General features: G+C 39.0%; 2 protein-coding genes across 2 annotated transcripts; both read left to right on the top strand.

The window, feature by feature from the left end:
* The first annotated feature begins 2,863 nt into the window (after positions 1 to 2,863).
* On the top strand, positions 2,864 to 13,182 carry suox (sulfite oxidase). The gene is made up of 5 exons (XM_041816473.1): positions 2,864 to 2,983; positions 7,056 to 7,136; positions 7,442 to 7,610; positions 10,066 to 10,338; positions 10,890 to 13,182. Exons 2-5 carry the CDS (start codon positions 7,078 to 7,080, stop codon positions 12,117 to 12,119), a joined length of 1,731 nt encoding a protein of 576 aa, XP_041672407.1. The 5' UTR covers positions 2,864 to 2,983; positions 7,056 to 7,077; the 3' UTR covers positions 12,120 to 13,182.
* Positions 13,183 to 17,095: 3,913 nt separating this feature from the next.
* Positions 17,096 to 24,128, top strand: mmp19 (matrix metallopeptidase 19). The gene is made up of 9 exons (XM_041783035.1): positions 17,096 to 17,312; positions 17,405 to 17,490; positions 17,666 to 17,796; positions 18,721 to 18,933; positions 19,018 to 19,263; positions 20,469 to 20,600; positions 20,803 to 20,967; positions 21,058 to 21,185; positions 23,395 to 24,128. The coding sequence occupies exons 1-9, from the start codon at positions 17,223 to 17,225 to the stop codon at positions 23,623 to 23,625; spliced, it is 1,422 nt and encodes a 473-aa protein (XP_041638969.1). The 5' UTR covers positions 17,096 to 17,222; the 3' UTR covers positions 23,626 to 24,128.
* Positions 24,129 to 24,237: the final 109 nt, after the last annotated feature.

Raw genomic sequence — 24,237 nt, 5'->3', positions numbered from 1 at the left:
TTATTACCTCAGCCGAGGAGGTTATATGATCGGCAGGGTTTGTTAGTTTGTTTGTTAGTTTGTTAGCAACATAACTCAAAAAGTTATGGATGGATTTTGATGAAGCTTTCAGGGAAATATCAGAAATGGCTTAAGAAAGAACGGATTAGATTTTGGGAGTGATCCGATTCACCATCTGGATCCAGGAATTTTTTACAAATAACATAAGATAAGATACTCCTTTATTAGTCCCACAAGGGGTAATTCCAATTTACAGCAGCAAAAGTATCTTAGATAAAGCAGGCCATTGGTGACAGAAACACAATAGAAATAGAAAACAAAAGTAATATTGCAAGAGCACTAATAAATAAAACAAAAGTATGGAATATACAAACATTGACTTACAAATTATAAATAGTATTTACAAACAGTTATGTACAGGTTAGGTATATTATAGATTGGATGTGGTGGAGACACCTATACACACACACACACACACATATATATATATTCAAACATGTATACAGATTATACATATAAATATTAGTTATTGCACAGATTATTTTGAGCAGTTTCTGTTGTGGAGCCTAACAGCTGCAGGAAAGACCTGCAATACCTCACACACTTGGGGTGGATCATCCTGTCACTAATGGAGCTCCTTAGTGCAGTGAGTGTGTGTTGGAGGGGATGGGAGTTGTTGTCCATCATGGAGCACAGCTTGGCTGTCATCCTCCTCTCCCCCACCTCCTCCACAGGTTCTAGAGGGCATCTGAGGACAGAGCTGGCCTTCTTAATAAGTTTGTCCAGCCTCTTCCTGTCAGCTGCTGTGATGCTGCTCCCCCAGCAGACCACGCTGTAGAAGATGGCAGAGGCCACAACAGAGACATAGAAGGTCTTCAGGAGTGCCCCCTGCACCCCAAAAGACCTCAGCCTCCTGAGCAGATAGAGTCTGCTCTGACCTGTTTTTTGGAAAGTGCTGTGGTGTTATCAGTCCGGTCCAATTTATGGTTCAGATGAACACCCAGGTACTTAAAGGATTCTTTACTATTGGGAGATAGGGCTAATGGTGGAAGTCTGCGCTCTCCGAGTGCTTTTCTAGTTTATATTGTGAACACTATTCTTCATGACATTTACAGCCCCAACACATGAACAGATTGCACATATCTGCATACCTTTTTTCTAAAACAAATATGTACTTACAGTGTGTGTGCATAAAGTCTGACTGCCTCTGGCTTGCTGCTTTTCTTTGTGTGGAAATGTCACCTAGATCTTTGGTTCACCTGTGGGAGTATGGGATTGTTTTGTCTGCTAATGTTTCAACGATCAACGTGATGTCTGTGAGGGTGTTAGAGGGCAGCAGGGAAGAAACCAACTCAAACTAAAAACATACTCACTGCATGTATTTTGGATAGATACTGTAATTCTAATTTGAATGAGAAAGGAACCCTTGCATGTTGGACATACTGTTATAAAAACACAGACAGTACAGTCCAGTGAATGTGTGGTTGTCAAAGGGTCTGTTTTGACTCACACTGGCAAAGTTTAGATAAGGAAAACCCATAACTGTCTGCCACATTAGCACACTTCTGTTATGTAAAGTGGGAATACTACACTCCTGCTGTAATATTCTACACCTGAAGTGTGGTAGAAATATAAGTCATAGCACCAACATGATGAGCCCATAGTGAGCTTAGAGGGAGGATTGTTTGTTTTGTCCATAGTTTTACAGAATCTTTTTATGTCTCCAGGAAAAGCTGCGTAGTTTTCCTGCTCTCTGATACGTCGGTGTTACTGACAGATACACGCCCTGGGGAACCTGAGGAGCTTTAGTGTGAAATTTCTTTAAGATGTGTAAAACTGAGAGTGCTCCTCTTTTCTCTCCAGTTTAAGATGCAAGACACTTTTACATGTGCTGACAAAAATGTACAAGTTGTTGAACACTTTCAACTTCTAGAACAGATGAACAAACAACGGTATCTGACTAAAACGGAATGTACCAAATGCCAGAAGTGACCCAAGTTTCAAGTTTGTAAAAGAGTGTCAGACTTTTTCGGTTTTTATCTGACTTGGTAAATTCGTTTCAAGTTTTGTAAGTGTTTCAGAATATGTAGTTTGGTTTCAATTTGTTTTGTAAAATGTAAATTTGTGTGGGGGAGCGGATGGCCTGGTGGTTGGGGGCGCTCCCCGTGTGCGGGCAGCCCGGGTTCGGGTCCGGCCTGGGGCCCTTTGCCGCATGTCTCTCCCCCACTCTTGACCCTGTTCCCAGCTCTATCCATTGTCCTCCTCTGTCTGATGGAGGCATAGGAGTGCCCAAAAATGGATCTTTAAAAAAGAAAAAAAAAATGTAACTTTGTGTCATCATTTGTAAAAGTGTTTTGCATTTCTTAATTTGTTGTAATTATTTTCAAAAGTGTTTTGCTCTTCTTAATTTGTTGTGTTATTTGTAAAAGTGTTTTGCCAATGTAATTTTTTTCAACCTTTGTAAAAGTGTTTCAGACTGCGTAATTTTGTTTTGCACTTCCAGGCCACTGTAGATTAATGGATATGTAAATTCCCACCCCCTTGTTGGCCCTCAAGTTGTTTTGAATGGGTTATGAGGCTTTATAAAATCTGAAAAGTTGCTAAATTCACTTGTTTAAATCGTTACGGCAACGGCTAGCTACACAGCTCAGTGGGAGCGTTACCAAGACAACTGTGATGCGTTTACGAGATTTTCCGTAACCAATGTTTATTGTCCATAAATGCTCTGAATGGTTTGTTCACCACAGCAGAGCTCATTAAAACATCTCCAAGTGCCATGGCCACCCTTTTTATGGGCAGGTAATATACCTGAATTGCTTCATCTTAACTCGCCCGATCTTTCCCGTAAGGCTCCTCATCAGGAGGCAGAGGTAAATGAGCACTAGTTGTCTTGAACGTAACTCGGTCGGTGCTTGTCGTTGTGCAACGTAACCATTTCACAAAATCATTGTGGGAGTTAAAGCAGGGGACCGACTCAACATAAGTGAGTAATTTAGCTTTATTTAAGAGGAACTAGAGTTTAACAATGAAGTCGCCTTTGTTTTAGGACATGTATGCATGTTTGTGGGAAGTCTGACAGGATGACTCTCAGTGGCAGCCTAGCTAACTTGACTGTTAGCATGCTGAGTTAGCCGCATGGATGATGATGCTGATTTAGATCGTGATGAAAACTCTGCACGAGCCATTTAGATACATGTTTATTTTTCACTCAACTGTGAATACTCTCCAGCCAAAAGTTTCACTTTTTAAGTCGTTTAAATAAGCATGTTTACCAAGGAGCAGCCTTGACTTTAGCTAACATAAAATATTTAAATATATTCTTATTTATGTAATATATAAACACATTTACCCAGTGGGAGTGAAATACAATTCAACGTTTAATCCATCTGTTATCAACGCTTGTAAAAATTCCAGTGTAACTTTGTAAACACCCATACAAGTCTGTCTGCCACTTTCGTTGTTAGTGGGGGAATTTTTCATACATTTAATTAATTTCTTTTTGCAGGACCTAAAAGAGATAATCGTTTAACCCTCTGACCCCTTGGATATAAAGTAGCTTTCTAAAGCATCTGACAGGCGTGCTGCCTCTGTGAATGCTGGATAAAGATAACCCAGAATAAAACTAATTACCTCAGCTGAGGGTGATAACAAAGCTGTAAATGATTGATAAAAGCCACTACACACACTGTCTGCTGTTAATTTCGGCAGCTGTTTTTAATTTTAGTCTTAGTTTCGGTCTTTAAATGAAGTGCATTTTAGTTTTAGTCACATTTTTGTCATTTCTTTGCTTTTTAGTTTTAGTCTAGATTTAGTCAGCGAAAACTCAAAACATTTTAGTCTAGTTTAAGCCCATAAAAAGTCCTCACAGTTACTTTTAGTCCAAGCCTTTATTCTCTTGCCTAAATCTGGAACCAAGTCATGGTAGTGTCTTGTATACACCCTGCCAAACCTGGGGTCCCTGCTGTCGACAGTTTAGAGGCAGAATAGCTACAGGTGCATTGTTTTTTGACAGATTTACCCACAGTGGAGAAATATCACAGATTGTGAATGTCCAACAAAAACTACATTACATTTTGGTCTAGTTTTAGTCATCTTAATGAAAACTAAACTTAATTTTTGTCAGTTTTAGTCATCACAGATCTATTTTTGTTCATCTTAGTCTAGTTTTTGTCATGGAAAAAAAGGCTGTCAACGAACATTTTTAATCATAGTTTTAGTTGATGAAATTAACACTGTTAAGCATGATGACAATGGTTTACATCATACTCTCTTAGTTAACATTTTGATGTTATCTTCTCTTTAAGAGACAGTTTTGGTCCGTTTGCCAGCTGCAGTTGTTTTTAAAGGTTAAAGATATCTATGTGTTCCTTGACTCAGAGAGGGCCATAACTGAATCATAACTTAATTCAGTTAAGTTATTGTTATTGGAAGTAACATTCAGTTAGTGTCTCAATTTTCTGCTTGATAATGTGTATGTTGACAGTAACATCAGTGAGGTGAGAGAGGAAGCTGGGCAGTTCACTCCCCCTCAGCTGGTTGGCTCCTTTTCAAGGTTGAAGTGACTGCTGGTTGGTCAGTTCAGTAGGAGTTGAAGCTTTTTGAGGTTCACTTTTTCATGTTAAAAGAAACACATGTTGGATCTAAGAGAGGAGGCACTTTAGGTGATCCATGCTGAAGATGACAGAGACTGACTGCACCTATTTTTTAAATAAAGCATTTTTGCTCGATGTCTGTACACAGGTTTTACAAAGCAGTACAAAAGGGCGGTTAAAGGGTTGCCATGCTTATCTGAGCCTGCACTGTTTGCATATGTGTCTACTTCATATTTGATCATTTTAAATCCAGCGTTTAGATGCTCAATGTTATGAGCATATGACCTTCTGAAGGTATAAAGCTGATGATGAAATATAATGAAATGAATACTGTTGCCTCTGACTTATAAACAAACAAGACCATTTTTATATGCCTGTCATCCTGCCGTAGGGTAAATGTCAGACCAGACAAACAGAGATTAAAGATTTTGACTTTTCAAATGGATATATAAGGGCTATATTAAAAAGTCTGTTGCTGAAATTGGCTAGAAAATGAATTTAAATAACTTTATGTATTGAAAGCTAATGCAACATACTGCTAAAATATAAAACTGTGATGAATGAAACAACCTAAAATACATCATATGATGAATTCACACTCATCATGCTACATTTGACCTGTAAGATTGGGCCACAAATAGCTGTGAGGGACCCTCAGATGAAATGGTGTCAGTGGGTTGTGTTCTCTGAGGTTCATTTGTATGCAGGCTGAGAGCAGCACTTCTGCTGTTTGGAGCTATTAAGGATTTAGAAAACACAGGCTACAAACAGCAGAAAGATGAAGGAACTGAAGACTGTGCCAAATGTAGCCATTTTTCATAAATGTGAGGAGTATTACACATATCTCATATCGTATATGTCTGATGCTGAGTAGAAGCAGATAAATAAAGCAATTTCATTGGCAGTCTGTGGTTATAGAGCTGCTTTTACAGACCTGTCTCTTTCATCTCCACACTCAGAGATTTAGTTATGACTTTGTTTTTATTACCACTTACAGTAATACTCTGTTGTTGCGCAACAGTAGAAATGACAGTCTTTGTTTTTTTTTAAATTGATAGAGATTAGGGCTGAATGTTTTGCAAAAATAATCTTATTGTGATTTTTTCCCCCAGTATTGCGATTGCAATTTTTATAGCTATTCAGTCATTCTTAGATTAATCTTATGTATTTCTCGACAAATTTAAGCAATAAATAGTTCCATAGATAAGACCATGTGTATTGAAAACAAAGAAATTATTTCAGAAGCAATTAATCCATAGTAGCATGAATCTGAATATGGGGGTGCAGCTATAAAGGAGGCGGCTGAGGTGAAGGGGGTGAAGCGGGCAACCAGCTGATCATAGCTGGGCTATGATTTCTGTGACTGAGCTAGCTATTTTTGCTCAAATTGCAAATGTGATGTTTAAGGGCATTTTTATTTTTATGTCACTCTTTTTGATTAAGAGAAACATTCATAAAACACGAAAAAGAAGATTTTGATAAACCATTATAAAAAAAATTGACACTTGAATGTTTGAGTAATGTGCATAAAATCTCTGCTGCAAAAAAAAATGGTTTATTGAACTGGTTTTTTGACACATTTCATGTTAAAGAAATATTGCATCTTCTGTGTTTTCAGATTGCAGAAGGCCATATTGCAATTTAATCTAATTTGCAATAAATTGCCCAGCCCTAATAGAGATTTTAAAATCATACCACTTCCTTTTTAATCTGCTCAACCATCATTTCAAATGAAAAACATGAAATGTATGAAATCATCCTCTAGTTTTTGCACGCAGCACACTTGGACTCTATGTGCACGCTCAGCAGAATTGTTCTTAAGCGTCATTTAAAACTATTTGAATGATCAACACCACTTATAAAAGAATCCAATTTTAGAGCTCCAGGCACAAACTTCTAGTTTGTTTCAGTTTTAGTGTCACGTCTTGGCTGTTTGCTGATTTTGATAAGGGCTGTTTTATGATAAGAATTCTCATCATGCCTTTTAACAGTCAAACATATCTGTAAATCTTTGCTGTGAAAAATGTAAACAGTCTGTTTTGGCAGCCTTTTTTAACCTCCTAGTCCTCTATCCTGCAGCAGCATAGAGACACAAAAGTTTACTGCTATTATCTGCCTTTTCCATTCATTCCTTCTCCTTTTTGATTGTACTCTTAAGTTTATTAAAAATATTAGTGTGCGTATGGTTCTTTTAAGTTTCATATAGTATTGTAACAGATGGGTAAACTGCTGGTTTTTATTAAGTTAAACTTTAACTATTTGTATTTATCAATCCAAGGTATACACAGTACAGCCTGCTCTCCAAAATAAAACAATAAATAAAGTGCTCTGAGCTCAGAGTGTTTTTCCTTGAGGTTTCAGCTGTTGTATAAAGGAAAGTTCTGTAACTTGTTCATAGAAATCCAAAGTATCTTTGCTAGATGTTCTGTAAAATTTTACTGATATATTTTTTCCTCATCTCAGTTTCCTCTAGATCATCAGTGCCATGCTGCTTCTCAGACGCTGTCACAGCCTGACTCGATTTGTCTCTTTCAATACTCACAGGTAATAAATACCCTGTAACAGAGCAACCTTTTGTCACAGGTATTTTAACTGGCCTTTATTTGGCCCGATATTGACAGTCTAGTTAAAGTTTTATCCAACCCCCCCAGTCTGAGATGTTAACTGGAGGACGATAAAACAGAAAACTTAAGCTGTTTCCTGTTCATTTTAGTAAACAACCTAATCTGACAAGTGCTGTTCTTCCCTGTAAATTTGTTTATGATATCAGACTTTGCAATAATTCATCAAATGTGTACTTATTCTTAAAAGTCTCCAAAATGTTGACATATTTATTTTTTATTCCACAGGTATCAAGTAGCACCTGCTGTGGCATGGTGTGCGGCTCGTCTCTTGAGCAGCAGCAGTGAAGAGCAGAGATGGTACAGACATGCACATGGGCCCAGGTGGAGACATGCTGTGGCAGGACTGCTGGCTGGGACAGGTGCTGTTCTGGCTTATGGCCTCCACCATCACCAGGTGAGGAACACGTAAAATCTGCAGAGAAAGAAATAATTGATTTGCTTTTGTTGTGCTAAGTCTGCAGTTTAACATATAATTATTGGTTATAAATTGATTAAAAAAACCAGTATGGAGACATGATTTTAATCATAAAAGTTCTAATGAGCAAATAAATGTTTTACATTTTAAAGACTGACATGAAAAGATGAATCCTCAGTTTTATTTAGATAAAATGTTGATGCAATCAGGTTACAATGCAGTTTTTCAACCCTGTGTTGGCTAAGAGCTCTAAGTGTAAAGATGCATCTCATGTTTGATTCCTGGAAATGTAACTATTGTATTATTTAAACTGTTGGATAACTTAAACTTCAGAAAAACATGTTTTGCAGTGTTTGCTCTTAGTTACATCCATTTATGGTCTTTTTGCTTTTTACAGTGAGGTCAGTGTTACACTGTGAGCTCTATTTTCAGATTTTATTTGCACAATTTATGTGAATCAGGCTGCGCACACATGCTGAGCTGAATGTGGAATCTCTTCAGGGAACAGAAATAAGGAAGTTTAAACAGGAAACTTCAAATTACAACTTGAGACATCTGCTCTCTGAACTGATAAAACCATAAATTCAGTGTCTGTTTTTCATCCAAAACACTGGCTGCATCCTATATACCAATGCAACTATTAAACAATTAAACCATCAATTGTAGTGATAAAACATGGCATGCAATCTGATGCAACTCAATATTCATCCCCATTCTCCATGTATTGTTAGCAGCAAGGCTTTTTTTATTTTTTAAAGTTTTTTTTGGCCTTTTTGCCTTTATTAGATAGGACAGTGGATAGAGTCGGAATCAGGGAGGAGAGCGGGGAGAGACATACAGGAAACAGTGCCACGGGCCGGATTCGAATCCAGGTCACCTGCGTATATGGCGCACGCCTTGGCCACTCGATTACCGGTGCATCCCATTAGTTTTGGACTTTTTCCCTGTGTTTGATAGGACATCTGAAGAGAGAGAGGGGAGAGAGAGCGAGGAAAGACTAAACGGCACCAGGGAATCTATCCTGCAATCACTGCTTTGAGGACTCTTTTATGGGTGCTTGCTCTACTAACTGAACCAAACTGGCATCCAAAAATGGGTTATTTTGTTAAATAAATAAAGTTTTTGAAGTGCTTTTTTGACTAAAAATTCTTCTCCGTCAAAGACAAGTAACAAGCAGAGTTGTGGGCTCTGAGTTTTAAGGAGGGATGCATGATATTGGATTTTACTGATATCCCATACGTTGATATATTCAAATTAATTTTGGCTGATACCGATATCAGTCTTGACATTTAGATATAGTCCCAGACCGAAATCCAGTCCTTAAAAAGATGAGGAACAAAGAAAAATAATTCCGCTTACAAAGGTTTGTTGATGCAGCCTAAAACTCTTTTATTTGTTTGTATAGCCAAACATACAGCTGATATAAGCAGATTTTTATAGCCAAAATATCTTATAATAATTTTCATATCTGCTGATAGGTTAATTCACTTTTTAGGCCAATATCTGTTGATAAAGTTATACCAATATTGTGCATCCCTAGGCGACTCTATGGCAACACTGAGTACTTATTATAACTAGAAGATGTGAAAACTCCATACAGCAAAAATGAATGGTACTGAAATGGTAAACGTCAGAAAATTCCCAATATGGCATTTCCTGAACATATAGGAAATCATCTCGCAGGAAGACAGTCATTTTTCACAGACTCAGAAAAAAATCTGACTTTACCTTGTTTACAAGAGAGACTTCTATTCTGTATTTTAAGGTGGTATTGTGTTAGCAGCTTCATCAATTGTTCGTATTGTCATTTGTAAGTTTTGTGTTATATTGGAAAGTCTTACGTAGATTCAAATTTTAACCGAAAATCTAAATGCAACCCATATCTTAAAAATCTGTTTTAGGACAGCATCTTTTTTCTCTACTCAGGCAATGAAAAGCATAGGAGGTGGTGTTTACTGATTCATCGAGCTGTCACATGTAAACAGGAAAACTTTAACTAGATCCAGCAGCAGCTCAGCTCTCTTCCACAGAAGTGTAAATAATTAACCCAGTGATGCTGTAGAAAGTCTGTTTCAGCTCACTGCTGATGTTTTTATGGATTTTGTAAAACAGTGTAGTAACAGTAGATTAGAAGCAGTCATAAAGGTAGTTTATGTTTAAAAGAGTTTGCTGGAGTTAGAAGCTCCTCCCTTCTCTCCTAACAACAGAAAAATTAAACAATGTTAAAAAATCCTTTACAGATTATGAACATGTTGCTGTTTGATAAAATAAAGCCATCAGGGTTAAATCTAGATGAGTCATTTCTTTTTAAATTATAATTAATTTCTATTCTCTGTATGACCATTATGATAAATAATTGTATAATGTGATGTTACTCAGTGTTCTTCTCTGTTTAATGTCAATTTTACTGGATCATTTCTTCTCTCTGCTGCAGGCTGAGCAGTCAGACTCCGTCAGCGTGCAGACCGTAGAGCAGACCTCGGCTCTCCCAGTCTTCACCCAGGAAGAGGTCCACAGTCACCGCACTGTGGAAGATGGCGTGTGGGTCACATACAAAGGTGGTGTCTACGACATCACAGAGTTTGTGGCCATGCACCCAGGTGGGGAGAAAATCTTGCTGGCAGCAGGAGGAGCTCTTGAACCCTTTTGGGCACTTTATGCTGTACACAACTCAGAACATGTGCTTGAAATCCTCTCAGAGTATAAGGTGGGTAAAATCTTGCTTGTATGAATAATTTACCCTTAGACATTAAAATCCAAAATGACACAAAAACAAAATTTCCACAATCAGTGGAATTTTAATCTCAGATATAAGAATGCATTTAATTGCAAATAGCCACATATTTTTCTGTTTCTTGAGGGATTGTGGACAGGCCAGGGGCACATACTTTTGTTAGAAAAGCCTGAAAAAGTGTATTTTGCATATTTTTAAATCAGACTTATTATAAGGATTAATTTTTACAATAAGGTATAAAAAAAATACCAATCTAAATAATGTCAATTTCTTTTTTCTTTTTTTTTTTTTTTTTTTTTGAATGTCTCCTGTGACCCCCCCCCCCCCCCCCAACCACTTTGGGATCCACTGATTTAGTAGATGAATACTACATAATGGCACTTTTGTGAGCGGGCTGGGCAAAACCAAATTAGTTATTTTTCTGTAACTTCCCCTTTAAAAGCATTTTTGCCACCATGATGGACAAAAAAAGAAAAATATTCCATGTGTTGTGAAAAAGCTGTAGTGTCTGTGTTTGTTTTCAGGTTGGTGAGCTGAGTGCGGAGGACCAGAAGAAGCAGCAGACTGTTAAATCATCTGATCCTTACTCCTCTGATCCTGAGCGTCACCCTGCAATGAGGATCAACAGCCTGAAGCCCTTCAACGCAGAGCCGCCTCCTGAAATCCTCTCTGACAGCTACATCACCCCCTCTGCTATCTTCTTCAAGAGAAACCACCTGCCTGTCCCTCAGGTGGACCCTGAGTCTTATCAGCTGCAGGTGGAGGTGGAGGGGCAATCTGAAGGAGGGCTGTCATTATCTTTGAAAGATTTAAAGACCAAGTTCCAGAAACACACAATCACAGCTACGCTGCAGTGTGCTGGAAACCGCCGCTCTGAAATGAACAAGGTGAAGCAGGTCAAAGGACTGAACTGGGGCATCGCTGCCATCAGTAATGCTACGTGGAGTGGTGCGAGGCTCAGGGACGTTCTGATGGCTGCTGGTTATCGTTCCAACATGTCTCAGAAGATGCGTCATGTTCAGTTTGAAGGACTGGATAAAGACGTGACTGGGACAACCTACGGTGCTTCCATTCCTCTAAACAAAGCCCTTAGTGAGGAAGGTGATGTGCTCCTTGCTTATGAAATGAACGGTGAGGATCTCCCTGCTGACCATGGCTACCCTGTGCGTGTCATAGTCCCGGGCACGGTCGGCGCTCGTAATGTTAAATGGTTGGGAAAGATCATCGTGAGTGCAGAAGAGAGCAGTAGCCACTGGCAGCAGAACGACTACAAGGGCTTCTCCCCTGGGACCGACTGGGATACAGTGGACTTCAAGAGTGCCCCAGCCATCCAAGAGCTTCCCATCCAGTCAGCCATCACCACACCAGCGGATGGCACCGTGGTGGATCGCAGCTCTGAGGAGGTGACGGTGAAAGGCTATGCCTGGAGCGGCGGGGGCAGAGAGGTGGTGCGTGTGGACGTCTCTGTAGATGGAGGGAAGACATGGCAGGTGGCCCAGCTGAGGAACAGCGAGAAGGGACAAGAACCTCAACCTTCACCACCACCAGGAAGAGCGTGGGCGTGGAAGCTGTGGGAGGTGACGGCTCCTCTTCCTCCAGAGGCTCAGGAGATTGAGATTGTTTGCAAAGCAGTAGACAACAGTTACAACATGCAGCCAGACACGGTACCTCCCATCTGGAACCTGCGGGGCGTGCTGAGTAATGCCTGGCATCGAGTGAAGGTGAAGATCAGAGAGGACGAGAGCGAAGAATAGACTTTGTCATCATCATTCAGAATCCAAAGGTTACTGACAAAGAGTGGTCAGAGTTGTCATTGGAAAAAAAACATTTTCAGAGAGAGACTTTTGAAGTAACACTACAGATCTATCAGGTTATTTTGGAATATTTATAAGAACTTGCTGCCTGAGAGATTTGATGCATTTCAGTGCTAACTAAGCTAAAGACTAACAAAGACCAAACCAAAACATGACCAGTTTTATCAAATGAGGATCCACTGACACTTGAGTCTTAAGGGAACGGGTTTTAAATCATTCTGAGTCACTGTGATTTGCTCAAATGGAGATTTTATTTTTGTGCGCACAATGAATGAAATGTGTCAAATAACTTGTGTTTTATTAACATGCATCCTAATTTAAAACCTTGTTATAATATGAAGAAATCTCACTCAGATATGGATGAGTATTAGACTTATTGAAGTGTCATATCTAAGCATGAATACGACTACAAATTCATGAAGTGTTTGAGGTACTTTAGAGTTAAAGCAATGTTTACAAAGACTTGAAATGACTTATGTTTTAAAACTTTGGAAGTATTTTTCTAATCTACACTTATTGTTTTTTGCTGCTAAATCAGATCCGTAGGTGAGGAGACAATGAAGTAACTCTTTTCAGTCAGTGGTCAGATCGTCAATGCTTGCTTTTATTTGAATGAAAATCAGAGCTGTGAACCATTTCTTTGACAATTAGCCTTCTCAATCTGATTCAAGGTGATAGGAAGCACAACCATATGCTACTTAGATCTAGCTTTAGTGCTTCTCTTCAGCACTGTTTTGACATGATGTGAGTTTTGTCTACTTTTAAACAAGAATAGTATGAAGAAGTTCACTTTAATATTTCTGATTTTAGGATGTCTTTGAATTTTGCAGCTTCTTTTTGTTGTTCCCATGTCTCTTAAAAAAGCAGTCGTATTTATGTTAAATCTCTTGAGTCATACCCACACCCTAATCCAAAAGCTGCCAAATCACATCATGCCAAGCAGCACACTTATGTGTTGTTTGAAATGTATCTTATTTTTTCAAGATGTCTAATAAAGATATAATTTTCCATCTGAATATCTGAGGCTCTGGCTTGAACATTTTCTAAATACATAGTTTTCTGAATACATACATAAGTTCTTCAACTTTTCCAAATTCTCACGGTTTGCAATCTGGAAACAATAAAAAAGTGCGACAATGACAGGCCGACTGTGAAAGAATTAGGTGCATGATGATTGCTTAACAAGGTTGTGGCAGAATCTGATTAGCTTAGTACTTAAGAGAGTGAACACCCTATGTAAATGCTGACAGTGACAACTGATGGCATATCAGAAACATTAAGGGATACCTCATTTTTTCAGGGGGACTCAAAATCAAGGAGTAGGGCCAAAAGTCAGATATTGGACTGAGCATGTGAGGAAGAGTCAGTTAAAATTTAGTGACATAAAAGATGATATTACTACACACATGCAGTCTATGCCCTCACAGTTTCATGCATTTTGTTGTTTTCAGTGAGACAGAAAGACTGCAGAATATAGTATCAACCGCACAACAAACTCAGCCAAAAACATATCATTAGCAGTTACATGGGTCCTCTGCTTGAGCTTGTGTTTGGCCTCAGTCCATTTAAGCTGTCTGCAGGTTTCCATTCATCTTGTCATGACTCCTAAATGTGGAAACAGAGCAAACAGGATATGAAGTGACTCAGACACATCCTGTGAACAAAGATGTTACAGCTGGCAGGAAGATGAGCAGCGGGAAAGATGGGAGGACAAGTTGGTAATAAGATGAGTTGTTATTTCACGTAAAGACAAATGATTGCAAACACTGCAGATTACAAAAAATAGTCAGATAAAACAGGAAGTATTTTAGTGCATGATGCTTTGGATTCATCTGTTCATTTGTAAATCCAGGCTGCTGACCTACTTGGGAAGATGTTTGGTAATCATGTTTGGTAAAAGATTTTTATTCTGATCCTTCTTTGAGTCACAAATGACTAAATCTGCAGTGAGAAAAACTGCATCAAACAGATAAAACATGTTTTACAAGGCTCTATAGAAAACCCAGACTGTTTGGAGAAATGATGCTTTCTGACGTTTTATACTGCTCTGAGTAAGTGTGCTCAACTACTCATCGAGCTGCAAGGAAATGACAGGAAACAAAAGAAAGTAACACCTCTTCTGTAGAACATTAAACTGGGTTTATTGATCCTGAAAATGTGGGTCAAACATGCTTTGTGATCATCCAGCCTGTGCTTGGATTAAAGAGTCACTGTTATGTTTCTGTGTGATGCTTCAGATTTGAACATCCTCAACTAAATTTAGATCTTACTTAACTTCATAGTAGCTTCCTCTTTCTGTTCATTTATTTTATAATTGGTAACAATGGTTGTGTCACATATTATAGTTACAGTTTATAGGAAGCAGAAAAAGCTGACTCTGGCTTTTGTTCCATCCCTTGTCAGCAAGTGCAGAGAAGTGTGTCACATTGGTGCTAAATGCTAACCAGTGCAGTGGTTTAATTTCTGCTTCATTGTGATACAGTGAGGATAGTGCAGAATGAACTGAAAAAAACAGAGCAATGGTTTTCAGCCTCTGGACCCACCACCACCTTTTTAATGAGTAGTCAGGACCTGAATTTCAGACATTTTTAACCACTCTTTTTTCTATTTTCCACTCTTTTTTTCATTATATTTATTGAAAAATATTAAATTTGGGACCTTAGATGAAACAAAACATGTAGCTGACAAAAGAGACAGAGGCAGGCATGCGTACATTTAATTTCTCTCCATTCCCTGCAGGAAAGCACATTTGGTTGTATTTTAGAGACACACAGTCATGAGGAAACAGTTTTGATATCCCAAGATAGCGACATAGAGAAACAAAGATCCAGAGAAAACAATCAAAATCCTCATGAAAACACAGAGTCAAATAAAACATATATATGTATGTACATTCGTGACCCACTGAAAACAGCTCATTGACCCACTTTTGGGTTCTGACCCACCAGTTTAGAAACACTGTGTTAGAGAACTCCAAATAACCAATGTCAGAATTTTCTATATTGATATTTGTTAGCTTAATTGTGATTTAATTCAATCCTAAGGCCTGTTAGCACTGTAGCTCCATCAGATGCCAATGTAAAGTGAAGATAGACTAGAGCGCTGTTTCTCTACTGGTGGATCAGGACCCAAAAGTGGGTCATCAATGGAAAAATAATATTGGCAAGGTGCTGGCTCGGTGGGTAGAGCAGGAGCTTATACACAGAGGCTATAGTCTTCATCACACTGGTCCTGGGATTGGTCCCCAGTCTCTGTGCAAGTCTGTTGCATGTCTTCGCCACTCTCCCTCCCCATATTTCCTGTCTCTTTTCAGCTGTTCTATCAAAACAAGGGTCTGTAATAATCAGCAGAGCTATGACTGTAAGCGAATTTTTCAACAATCTCCAGAAAAAGACAAAAGTTTGAATGTTATCACAGGAAAGGAAGAAAAATAAAATCTATGCACGCATGTCCTCCAAGGGCTTCTGTGTTTATGAAAATATTTGCTGTTTTCCTGTCTCATTGTTCAGTTCAGTTACCTTTTCCTGGTGATGTTGACAGCATGAATGGGCACGTTGACTAAAACATTTGAAAAGTAATGTCAGACTTCAAAGCTAAGTCATGATGTTCACAAATGTTGGGATACCAGGGAATAATGTAGAAGGAACAGTCATAACCTTAAGGGAAAAAATCTTAAATTATTGCAAAATAAAGGGGGAAAGTGCCAGGAATAAGTGATGGAAAATGGTTAAAGAGTGACAAAATGTGTGAAAAGTAGCAAAAATTGGTTAAAAGATTTAAAAAAAAATGGGATAAGTAGCAAATATGGGTTAAGAAAATTGGCAGAAATAAGTGGTGAAAAGTGGTTAAAGAGTGGGGGGAAATGGGTGAAAAACAGGTTAAAAAGGACAAAAAATGGATAAAGCTGCAAATGTGGGTTAAGTAAGATAAAAAAAAGGGGCAGAAAGGGCAGTGAAAATGGTGAAAAGTGAGGGGCAGAAGCGTGCACAACAAGTTCACAAACAAGCAGCCTCCTCATGTAGTGTCATCTTCAACACAAGGAAAATATCATTGGCTTACTTATTATCTATTTCCATTCATCATTCGTTTCTGCAGTCCTATGCTGAACTTGGGAAATCTAGCCACCTTGTTAGAATCTAAGACATGCTTCGTGCTGCTAGCCTTAAACTGCTGCAGGTTCAGACTGTATCACACATTTGTGACATTTAAACCCAAAACACTGATTTAAAAGAGAATCTAAGGTCAGATTTGGTTGGCTGCATGCAGTTAAGACCTGATAATAAGAGTCACTAAGTCACCTTTGAATCTGCAGAGTCTCTCCCAGTCTTGGGTGCACCGCGTTGCATTGCCATGTTCCTACAACAGCCCAGAATGGACAAACAAGACGCTGTAAATCTGTACAGCCCTTTCATTTTTTCAGCACATTTACACACATAAGTGTCTGAAAACCTTTAGATTATATTTTTTAACACTAAATGAGATGTTGTGGATGCCATATAATTGCATTCCAAGCCTATGTGTAATCCACCCTTTGTAAGCTGCATGCATGGATGTGCCTGATAATGGATTAAGTTGTGTTTGAGAAATATTTGTCTCAGGTGAGACCAGTGGTTTAGGTCCATAATTGATGCATGTTGTGGGACAGACAGGAATTTTTTTTTCTTTTTTAAAAAAAAGCTTGAAACCCTGAGGTAGTCTAATGTGGAGACTGTTTGGCTCAGGGTGAGTGCGTCTGCACAGAAGCTTAACCTGATGTAGCTGCCTGGAGTGCAGACCACTGCTGTTCCTCAGAGCAGCTGTACTCCCTCTAACAGCAGACGTGTTGTTGGCTTGTGGTCAGCTGGCTTCTCTTGTCATCCTCATACTTCAGAGGTGGATCATCGTAGCCACAGGACTGACTCATGCACCCCGGGCTGACATTAAAGCTGCTGCAGCGCTCACAGAACAAACAGAGTCTGTTGTGGGACTCCTCAGAGCGCTCCTCAGACCTGAGCATCTGCTCCAGATATCTGTAACAAAAAAACTCTTTTTGACAACTTAGATATGGAGACAAGGGAACTGCTGCTGCTGCTGTTGAACCTCTGTGGAGCCTTTTGTGCAGTGGTGCAGTGGACAGAACTAAATGAAGCAAAGGTAAGATGAAGGTTTGCGTCGTAAGATACTTTTTGACTGAATAAGGCTTTTTCAGTTTCTAATAAGGGATTTTCTCATCTCTTCATTCACAGGCCTATTTGAGGAAGTTTGGCTACCTGACAGATTATGCCGATTCAGAGAACCCTGAAAACTTGGAGCAGGTCATTGAAGCTCTCAGGTGAGAGAGAATTATTTGATTTCAAGGGGGAAACTATAAACAAACAGGTACACATAAAGCATGTTGGTGTTTGAATGCTGTTAGAGCTCCCGCTCACAGAGGAGAGTTCGAGAAGCCCGCCTTGTGTTTTAAAATCAGGCTGCAGATGTTAATGTTTTTGTGTTTGTGTCTGCAGGGTTTTTCAGAGGGTGAACGATCTGCCACCTACAGGAGAAATAGATGAAGCTACTCTAAGTGTGATGAGAGAGCCCCGCTGTGGCATGGAGGACAACTTCAACAAGAAACACCACAAATTCAGAGTGAACGGTGAGTCAGGAACACAGACTACACTTTCTATTTTATCTCTCCTGCTTTCCAAACAGCACAGGCCAACAAAACATGACTCATGATGTCCTACTTGTGAACATCAAACCAACACTTCTCAGCTGGTCTAGCCTCAGGACCGAAAACCACATCTGAAATGAGTTTTCATCAACAACATTTCTTTTAAGCAACTTAAATTTATTTGACTAAAAATGTAACAGTTTGTACCTTAGATGAAGCAAAACATATGACTGGACAAAGGAAAAAATAAACAGAGCACATCAGCACAGATGCCCTGGGACATGCAAACACTCCATTTCATTTCCCGTCATGATTGACTGTTGTTTCAGGCTCTCATTCACAACCCTCCAAAAATAGCCCTGTGAACCAACTTCAGTGATTTCTTAACTGGTAGGTCAGGACCCAAAGTGGGTCGCAAATGTGTTCCTGGAAAACATATGAGGCAAAAAAGTCTATGATGTTCTTTTGTTTTGAAGGAAATGTCCCAGTCTCTTTGTTTCTCTACATTTTTTCCATCTCTGACCCAAACAGCACCATTTTTCATGACAAACAGTTTGAAACGATTGAAAAATGAGAGAACTTTGGGGTCATATTTGCTGTTAAGGATATGGTGGTGGATCCTGATGCTAGACCAGTTGAGAAACACTGGTTTAGTGCATGCACCCTTTGGAGAGCAGTTTTTGTTGAACAGAATCCTTAATTTAAAGCAGCTGAGGAGGGTGGAGCTGAGCAGAGCCTCTTTGGAGTTAACTTTGGACATCATGCAGATGACTGACAGCCCTTTTGCCCCCATTACTAATATGTTGGTGTTTTTAAAGTTTTGTTTTTGATTTTGAAAATGTTTTGTTCAAGAAGTCTTGATGGGACAAATGTAAAACTTTGTGACTCTGTCCTCTTCTCTTCCAGGCCGTTGGAGAAAGACAAGTCTGACGTATCGCATCTACAACTACACTCCTGATATGAAGAAGGCAGACGTGGACTCTGCCATCCGTGCTGCCTTCAAGTACTGGAGCGATGTGACCCCTCTGACCTTCAGAGAAGTCAGCTATGGACGAGCGGACATTAAGATCTCCTTTCATAAGAGGGACGGCTACTGCAATGTCCCATTTGATGGCCCTGGTTAGTTTTTTAAAATTTCAGTGTATTTTTCCATCCTTAAACACAAACAATGTAACTTTGAGTGTGTATTTGTTGTGTGGACAGGACGTGTTCTGGCCCACGCTGAGTTACCTGAGTCTGGTATCGTCCACTTTGATGAAGATGAGTTCTGGACAGAGGGGACACATTATGGCTCTAATCTGCGTATAATAGCCGCCCATGAAATCGGACACGCCCTTGGCCTTGGTCACTCTGAGTACAGGAGAGCGCTGATGGCTCCAATCTACACCGGGTACCAACCAAACTTTAGGCTGCATTTTGATGATGTCAAAGGCATCCAGGCATTATATGGTGAGTGACAGAGAACACCCACAGGACAGGATGAGAGCTGTGGGGATCCTTTTAAAGAGGGGCTATCATAATGTTGGATATTCAGGCTAAATAGATCTACATGGCATTACAAAGTCATTTTACTCCTTATAGGGTTATCTTCGTAGACTGTATATTAAGATGGACAGAGCAACAGGTGCCTCAGAGTGAAGCCCCAAATTACATCTCCAGCGCATTATGTCATAGCCTGTTGCCGGGGTATTTTGGCTTTACTTTTGTACAATTTAAGGGAGACAAAGGCACATTGCCTCTGTTAATATGTTATAATATATAATATAAGTTTTTAATCCTGCTCAAGCTTCAGGGTCTTCACAGAGAGAAAATATAAAATTTGACATTTGAAAAATCTATCCACATTGATGTTTTTAACTGATGTATGTTGATATCAAAAGATATTAAGAAATAGTAGAGGGGTGTATATGGGTATTTCCTATCTATCCATTGTTCAACTGAATAAGGCATAAAAACCCCAAAATAAGAATAGTTTTGAAAGGTAAGACATTTAGAATATATTTTTCAACACTGATATGTTTAGTCTGATACACTAAACATTAAAGTTTCTGGTTGAAACTTAAATTTCTATTCTATCAGCAAATAGACTGAGAGCAGATTTTTATAATTTATATGATGAAATCAGAATCACTAAGAGCTATAAATGTTGTCTGATGTGAGGTGAGATTAAAATGTTTGTAGGGTATCATAATCTAATGAGCAACACAACCTGTCTGAAAAAAGGACTTTCCTATGCCATTTTTCAAGACTCAAGATCTTCATTTGTTTCAAACAAGGCAGTGATAGACAGTGACTGCTCTTCAAGACCATGCAATAAAACCTCAAACATCACTCTGAAAGACATAGAAATGTAGTCAAATATGAAAATAAAAAGGATAAATCTATTCATTTGTTATTAAAAGGGAAAAATATAACAGTTTATTGTGTAAAAGTCCACCAGGAATAGCTGATTCTCATGTTAAAACAACAAGAGCTCCTGGACCAACAACTGATATGACTTTCCATTTAATGTTTATCACCATGTCACATCCCGGATTTATAGGTTATCTGGAAAAGATACATTTATTAGTTCTAATTAGACTGTTTAAAGTGAAGCTGTCTGGCACTTAAACATAAAAAACGGTATATTCATATGTTAATTTTTGGTTTAACAGGCGAACGTCTGAGCAGCCCTTTAGCAGGGCCTACATGGACAACATCAGATGATCTGACTCCCACAGTGAGCAGCCGTGAGCCTGAGGGCAAACCTGACCCCTGCACTGCTGACCTGGACGCCATCATGTTAGGTGAGTAAACCTGTCTGAAAGTAATGTTAGCTGTAAATCTTTCAGCAAAGACTGTATCTTTGCTAGCAGTTAATCTGCTAATCCTGTCTATTATTAGCCATAGCCAATGCTTTCATTTACCCTATCATCAAAAACAACAATAACATCTGCTTCCGTGTCAGTATTACCTAGTAACTTTAACATTAACTGTTTGTTAAATCAGGTCCATGGGGGAAAACCTTTGCATTCAGTGGTGATTACGTGTGGACCATCTCTGATCTGGGACACAACCCACCCATAAAGATCACCAAGCTGTGGACCACCCTCCCTGGAAACCTGAACGCTGCTGTGCACTCTCCAAGAACCAATAAGACTTATTTTTTCAAAGGTACTATTGTTGCCCTCTTTAATTTCTCCTGTGTTTACTCTCTGTGCTCCAGCTGTTGGTCCAGGCTGAAACGTTTGTTTCTGGTTACAGGCAGTAAAGTGTGGAGATACACCAGGTTCAGTCTGGACTGGGGATACCCCAGAGAGGTCAAACGGATCGCTCACAGTATCGATGCTGCTCTTTACCTGGAGAAGAACAAGAAGCTGATCTTTATTAAGGTACCATGACAAGCAGTACACAGAGCTGTGCTGATATGATCCTTTTTAAAGAAACGTACAATACTTAGGTATCTACTTTTTGTTTGCTCTTCATGAGCTCACCTGGACATTACAGTCGAATGTTTAGACAACAACAAGAGCATACATGTCTGTAAGGGAAGTGTTTGAATTTTATCATGGATCCCACAAATAAAAACAACATTGGGATTTTTCGAAATAGAAAAATCCAGTCAACACACAAAAAGCAAAGCAGTTAGGGAGCAGATGCCTACAAGTGTCCAAATGTCTCAGAGAACTATGGATGATTATATTCCTGTTTGAGGACAAACTAGAAAAGCACTTGGAGAGCGCAGACCTCCACCATTAGCCCTATCTCCCAATAGTAGAGAATCTTTTAAAAAATTCCTGGATCCAGATGGTGATCCGGATCACTCTCAAAATCTAATCAGTTCTTCCTTATGCCATTTCTGACATTTCCTAAAAATTTCACCAAAATCCATCCATAACTTTTTGAGTGATGTTGCTAAGAAACAAACTAACTAACAAACTAAAAAACCCTGCCAATCACATAACCTCCTTGGTGGAGGTAATAACTACATAACTGAATGGAGTGTGACTGTAGATTTACTGTACATTTATTACAAAGACTGGATGCATGGCAACAGTCTTGGCAGTGTCACAACTTGATTTTTACTTCAGCTTTTATGTTAATAAGTTAGAGCTTTCAGACAGCCTGTGTGAGTGCCATGCATAGCACTGACAATTTAGAGAATGGCCTTAAAATTACACATCTTTAAGCCAAAATAGTAAGGAAATTGTAGCCTCTTTTGGCAGATATGCATGTCCACATTGGTAGAATATGTTTGCAGGGTGTATCTTGATGACCCTAAGGACGACCACAAGCCAAAATATGGCAGCTTAGCAAAGCTGTTCTCTAAATTTAAGTTGTCAGTGGGGTTTTCTGTTTGAACATCAGTAGAATACGTCACAGGGAAGATAAACACAGAATGATTACACCTCTGGTTGGTACTTTTTAAAGTAAAAGCCTGACTGCATTTTTTTGTTTGTACAGAATTATTTTATTCTGAAAATTTCCCAGCTCTGTTAGGCTTTACAATGATTCGAGTTACTTGCAGGGAGATTAACTGAAGTAAAACTGATGAAGAAAGACAGCAGGAAGATGCAGTCAACACACGGCAAACACTCATCTGTTATGAAAACTGTTGCATTGAACAATCATGTAAACTTTTTCATACTTTCATCCCAGATCTCATCCTTAGATCTACATTCAGTTTGTCTGCCTGAGCCTGTAGTGTTCAACTAAACTAAGCTGCGCATGATCTCATCAAAGAATTTGAACTTGCTCCAGGGTTAACAGGGTCATGTATTTACTTTTCTCTGGTTTTCCATCATAAAAAGTCATTTCTGGGCAAAAAAGGTTTTCAGTGATAATTTGTACATTTCAGTCATAGTTTTCGTTTTAAGATATAATTTGGGTTTTTTTATGCTTTTATAGCAGGACAGTGGATAGGATTAAAAGCAGGGTTGAGAGACATGCACAGGCCAGAATTAAACATGGGGCGCCTACATACATGAGACCTGATTTAACTGACAGGCCATGGGCACCCCATTTCAGTTGTATCCTTGATATCTCCAGAAATACGTGGATGTTTGGCAACTATAGGCTCCCATAAAATATACTGTAGATAATCTAGAAATGAAGAAATCAAATAGACATTTTTCTAGTTATCTTTGATAACTCATATATTTTTGTAAAATTAGAGATATAATTGGATTTCAGTGTCATTAAAAATAAAACGTCATTATGTCCATCATTAAATACATTTGTAGAATAAAACTAGACATGCAAGTAAAGAAAAACTAAAATAACCATAAAATTTTATGTTGATTGCATGACATAAACACTTTCTGCATGACATAAACACTTTCTCAAATTGATTGAATTAAGCATTAATATTTGCATTTTTATGATGAAAGCTTTGTTTTTGTACCTCTTGTTAAATTAAAAGTATTTCTAATTGTTATGAGAGTATTTCACAGACTGTAACAATGTGGCTAAGAATAAAAGTTTTGCGGCCCTCTCAGTGACCAAAGATGTCATCCCTGATCTACATCAAATTCATTTAAAGTGATCTAATGAAACCTTTTATTCTCAGACCATCTCTCTCTTTGCTGTCTCCTCGTGCAGGGTTCAGATCACTGGCAGTGGGATGAGCTGAAGTACAATGACTTGACCCATTACCCCAAACCACTCTCCATGCTCTTCTCTGGGGTCCCATCCAGCCCGGACGCAGCCTTCACCTGGACCAATGGGAAGGTCTTCTTCTTCAAGGGAGATGAATACTGGCGCATGAATGAGATGCTAAGAGCCGACAAAGGATACCCACTAAGCAAGAGGGAGCGCTGGATGCAATGCTAGAGTGTCTGCCACCAGGGGGCAGCAGAAGCCCAAAAGGTGAACAGCCAGCAGGGGGCGCTGGTTCCTCTCCAGGGGCATTGACAACTGTGCAACCTCAACAGCTGTGATTCATAGCAGAACTGAGTTTATTTCACTGGATCTGATTTCAAACAAGTGACTCCCTGCCTTCCAAGACAGGATAACTTTCTACAGTTCTGAGCATTATTGAGTGTGTCTTTGTGACTGCATGAGTGTTATGTAAGCTTTTGTATGATCTCAGACAGAAATCAAGGGACACCTTCTGTTTTTCTCTCAAACATGTGTTGGCTTATGTGTCTTGATACTTTCTGTAAGATGTAATCTTATTGTAGGGGTGTACACTTTCATTACCATCTTTATTACTGAAAAATTACATTTCTCTTGACACCCCAATTATCTTATGAATCACACTGGTCTGTGAGAAACATGTAGCAACTACGCGTTTAAAGTCAAACATTTTTCACAATAAAACACGTCAGCCTTAGAACTGCCTTCTTGATTGCAATTCCAGCCAAAGTTGTCATTATCAAAGGCCAGCTTGTCCTCTACTGTATTGTCTATTTAAAAAAACACTTCAACAACACCATGGTAACG

The sequence above is a fragment of the Cheilinus undulatus genome, linkage group 3 (genome assembly GCF_018320785.1).
Source record: "Cheilinus undulatus linkage group 3, ASM1832078v1, whole genome shotgun sequence".
Lineage (NCBI taxonomy): Eukaryota > Metazoa > Chordata > Actinopteri > Labriformes > Labridae > Cheilinus > Cheilinus undulatus.
The sequence above is the reverse complement of the archived record's forward strand: the minus strand, read 5'-3'. Positions and strand labels throughout refer to the sequence as shown.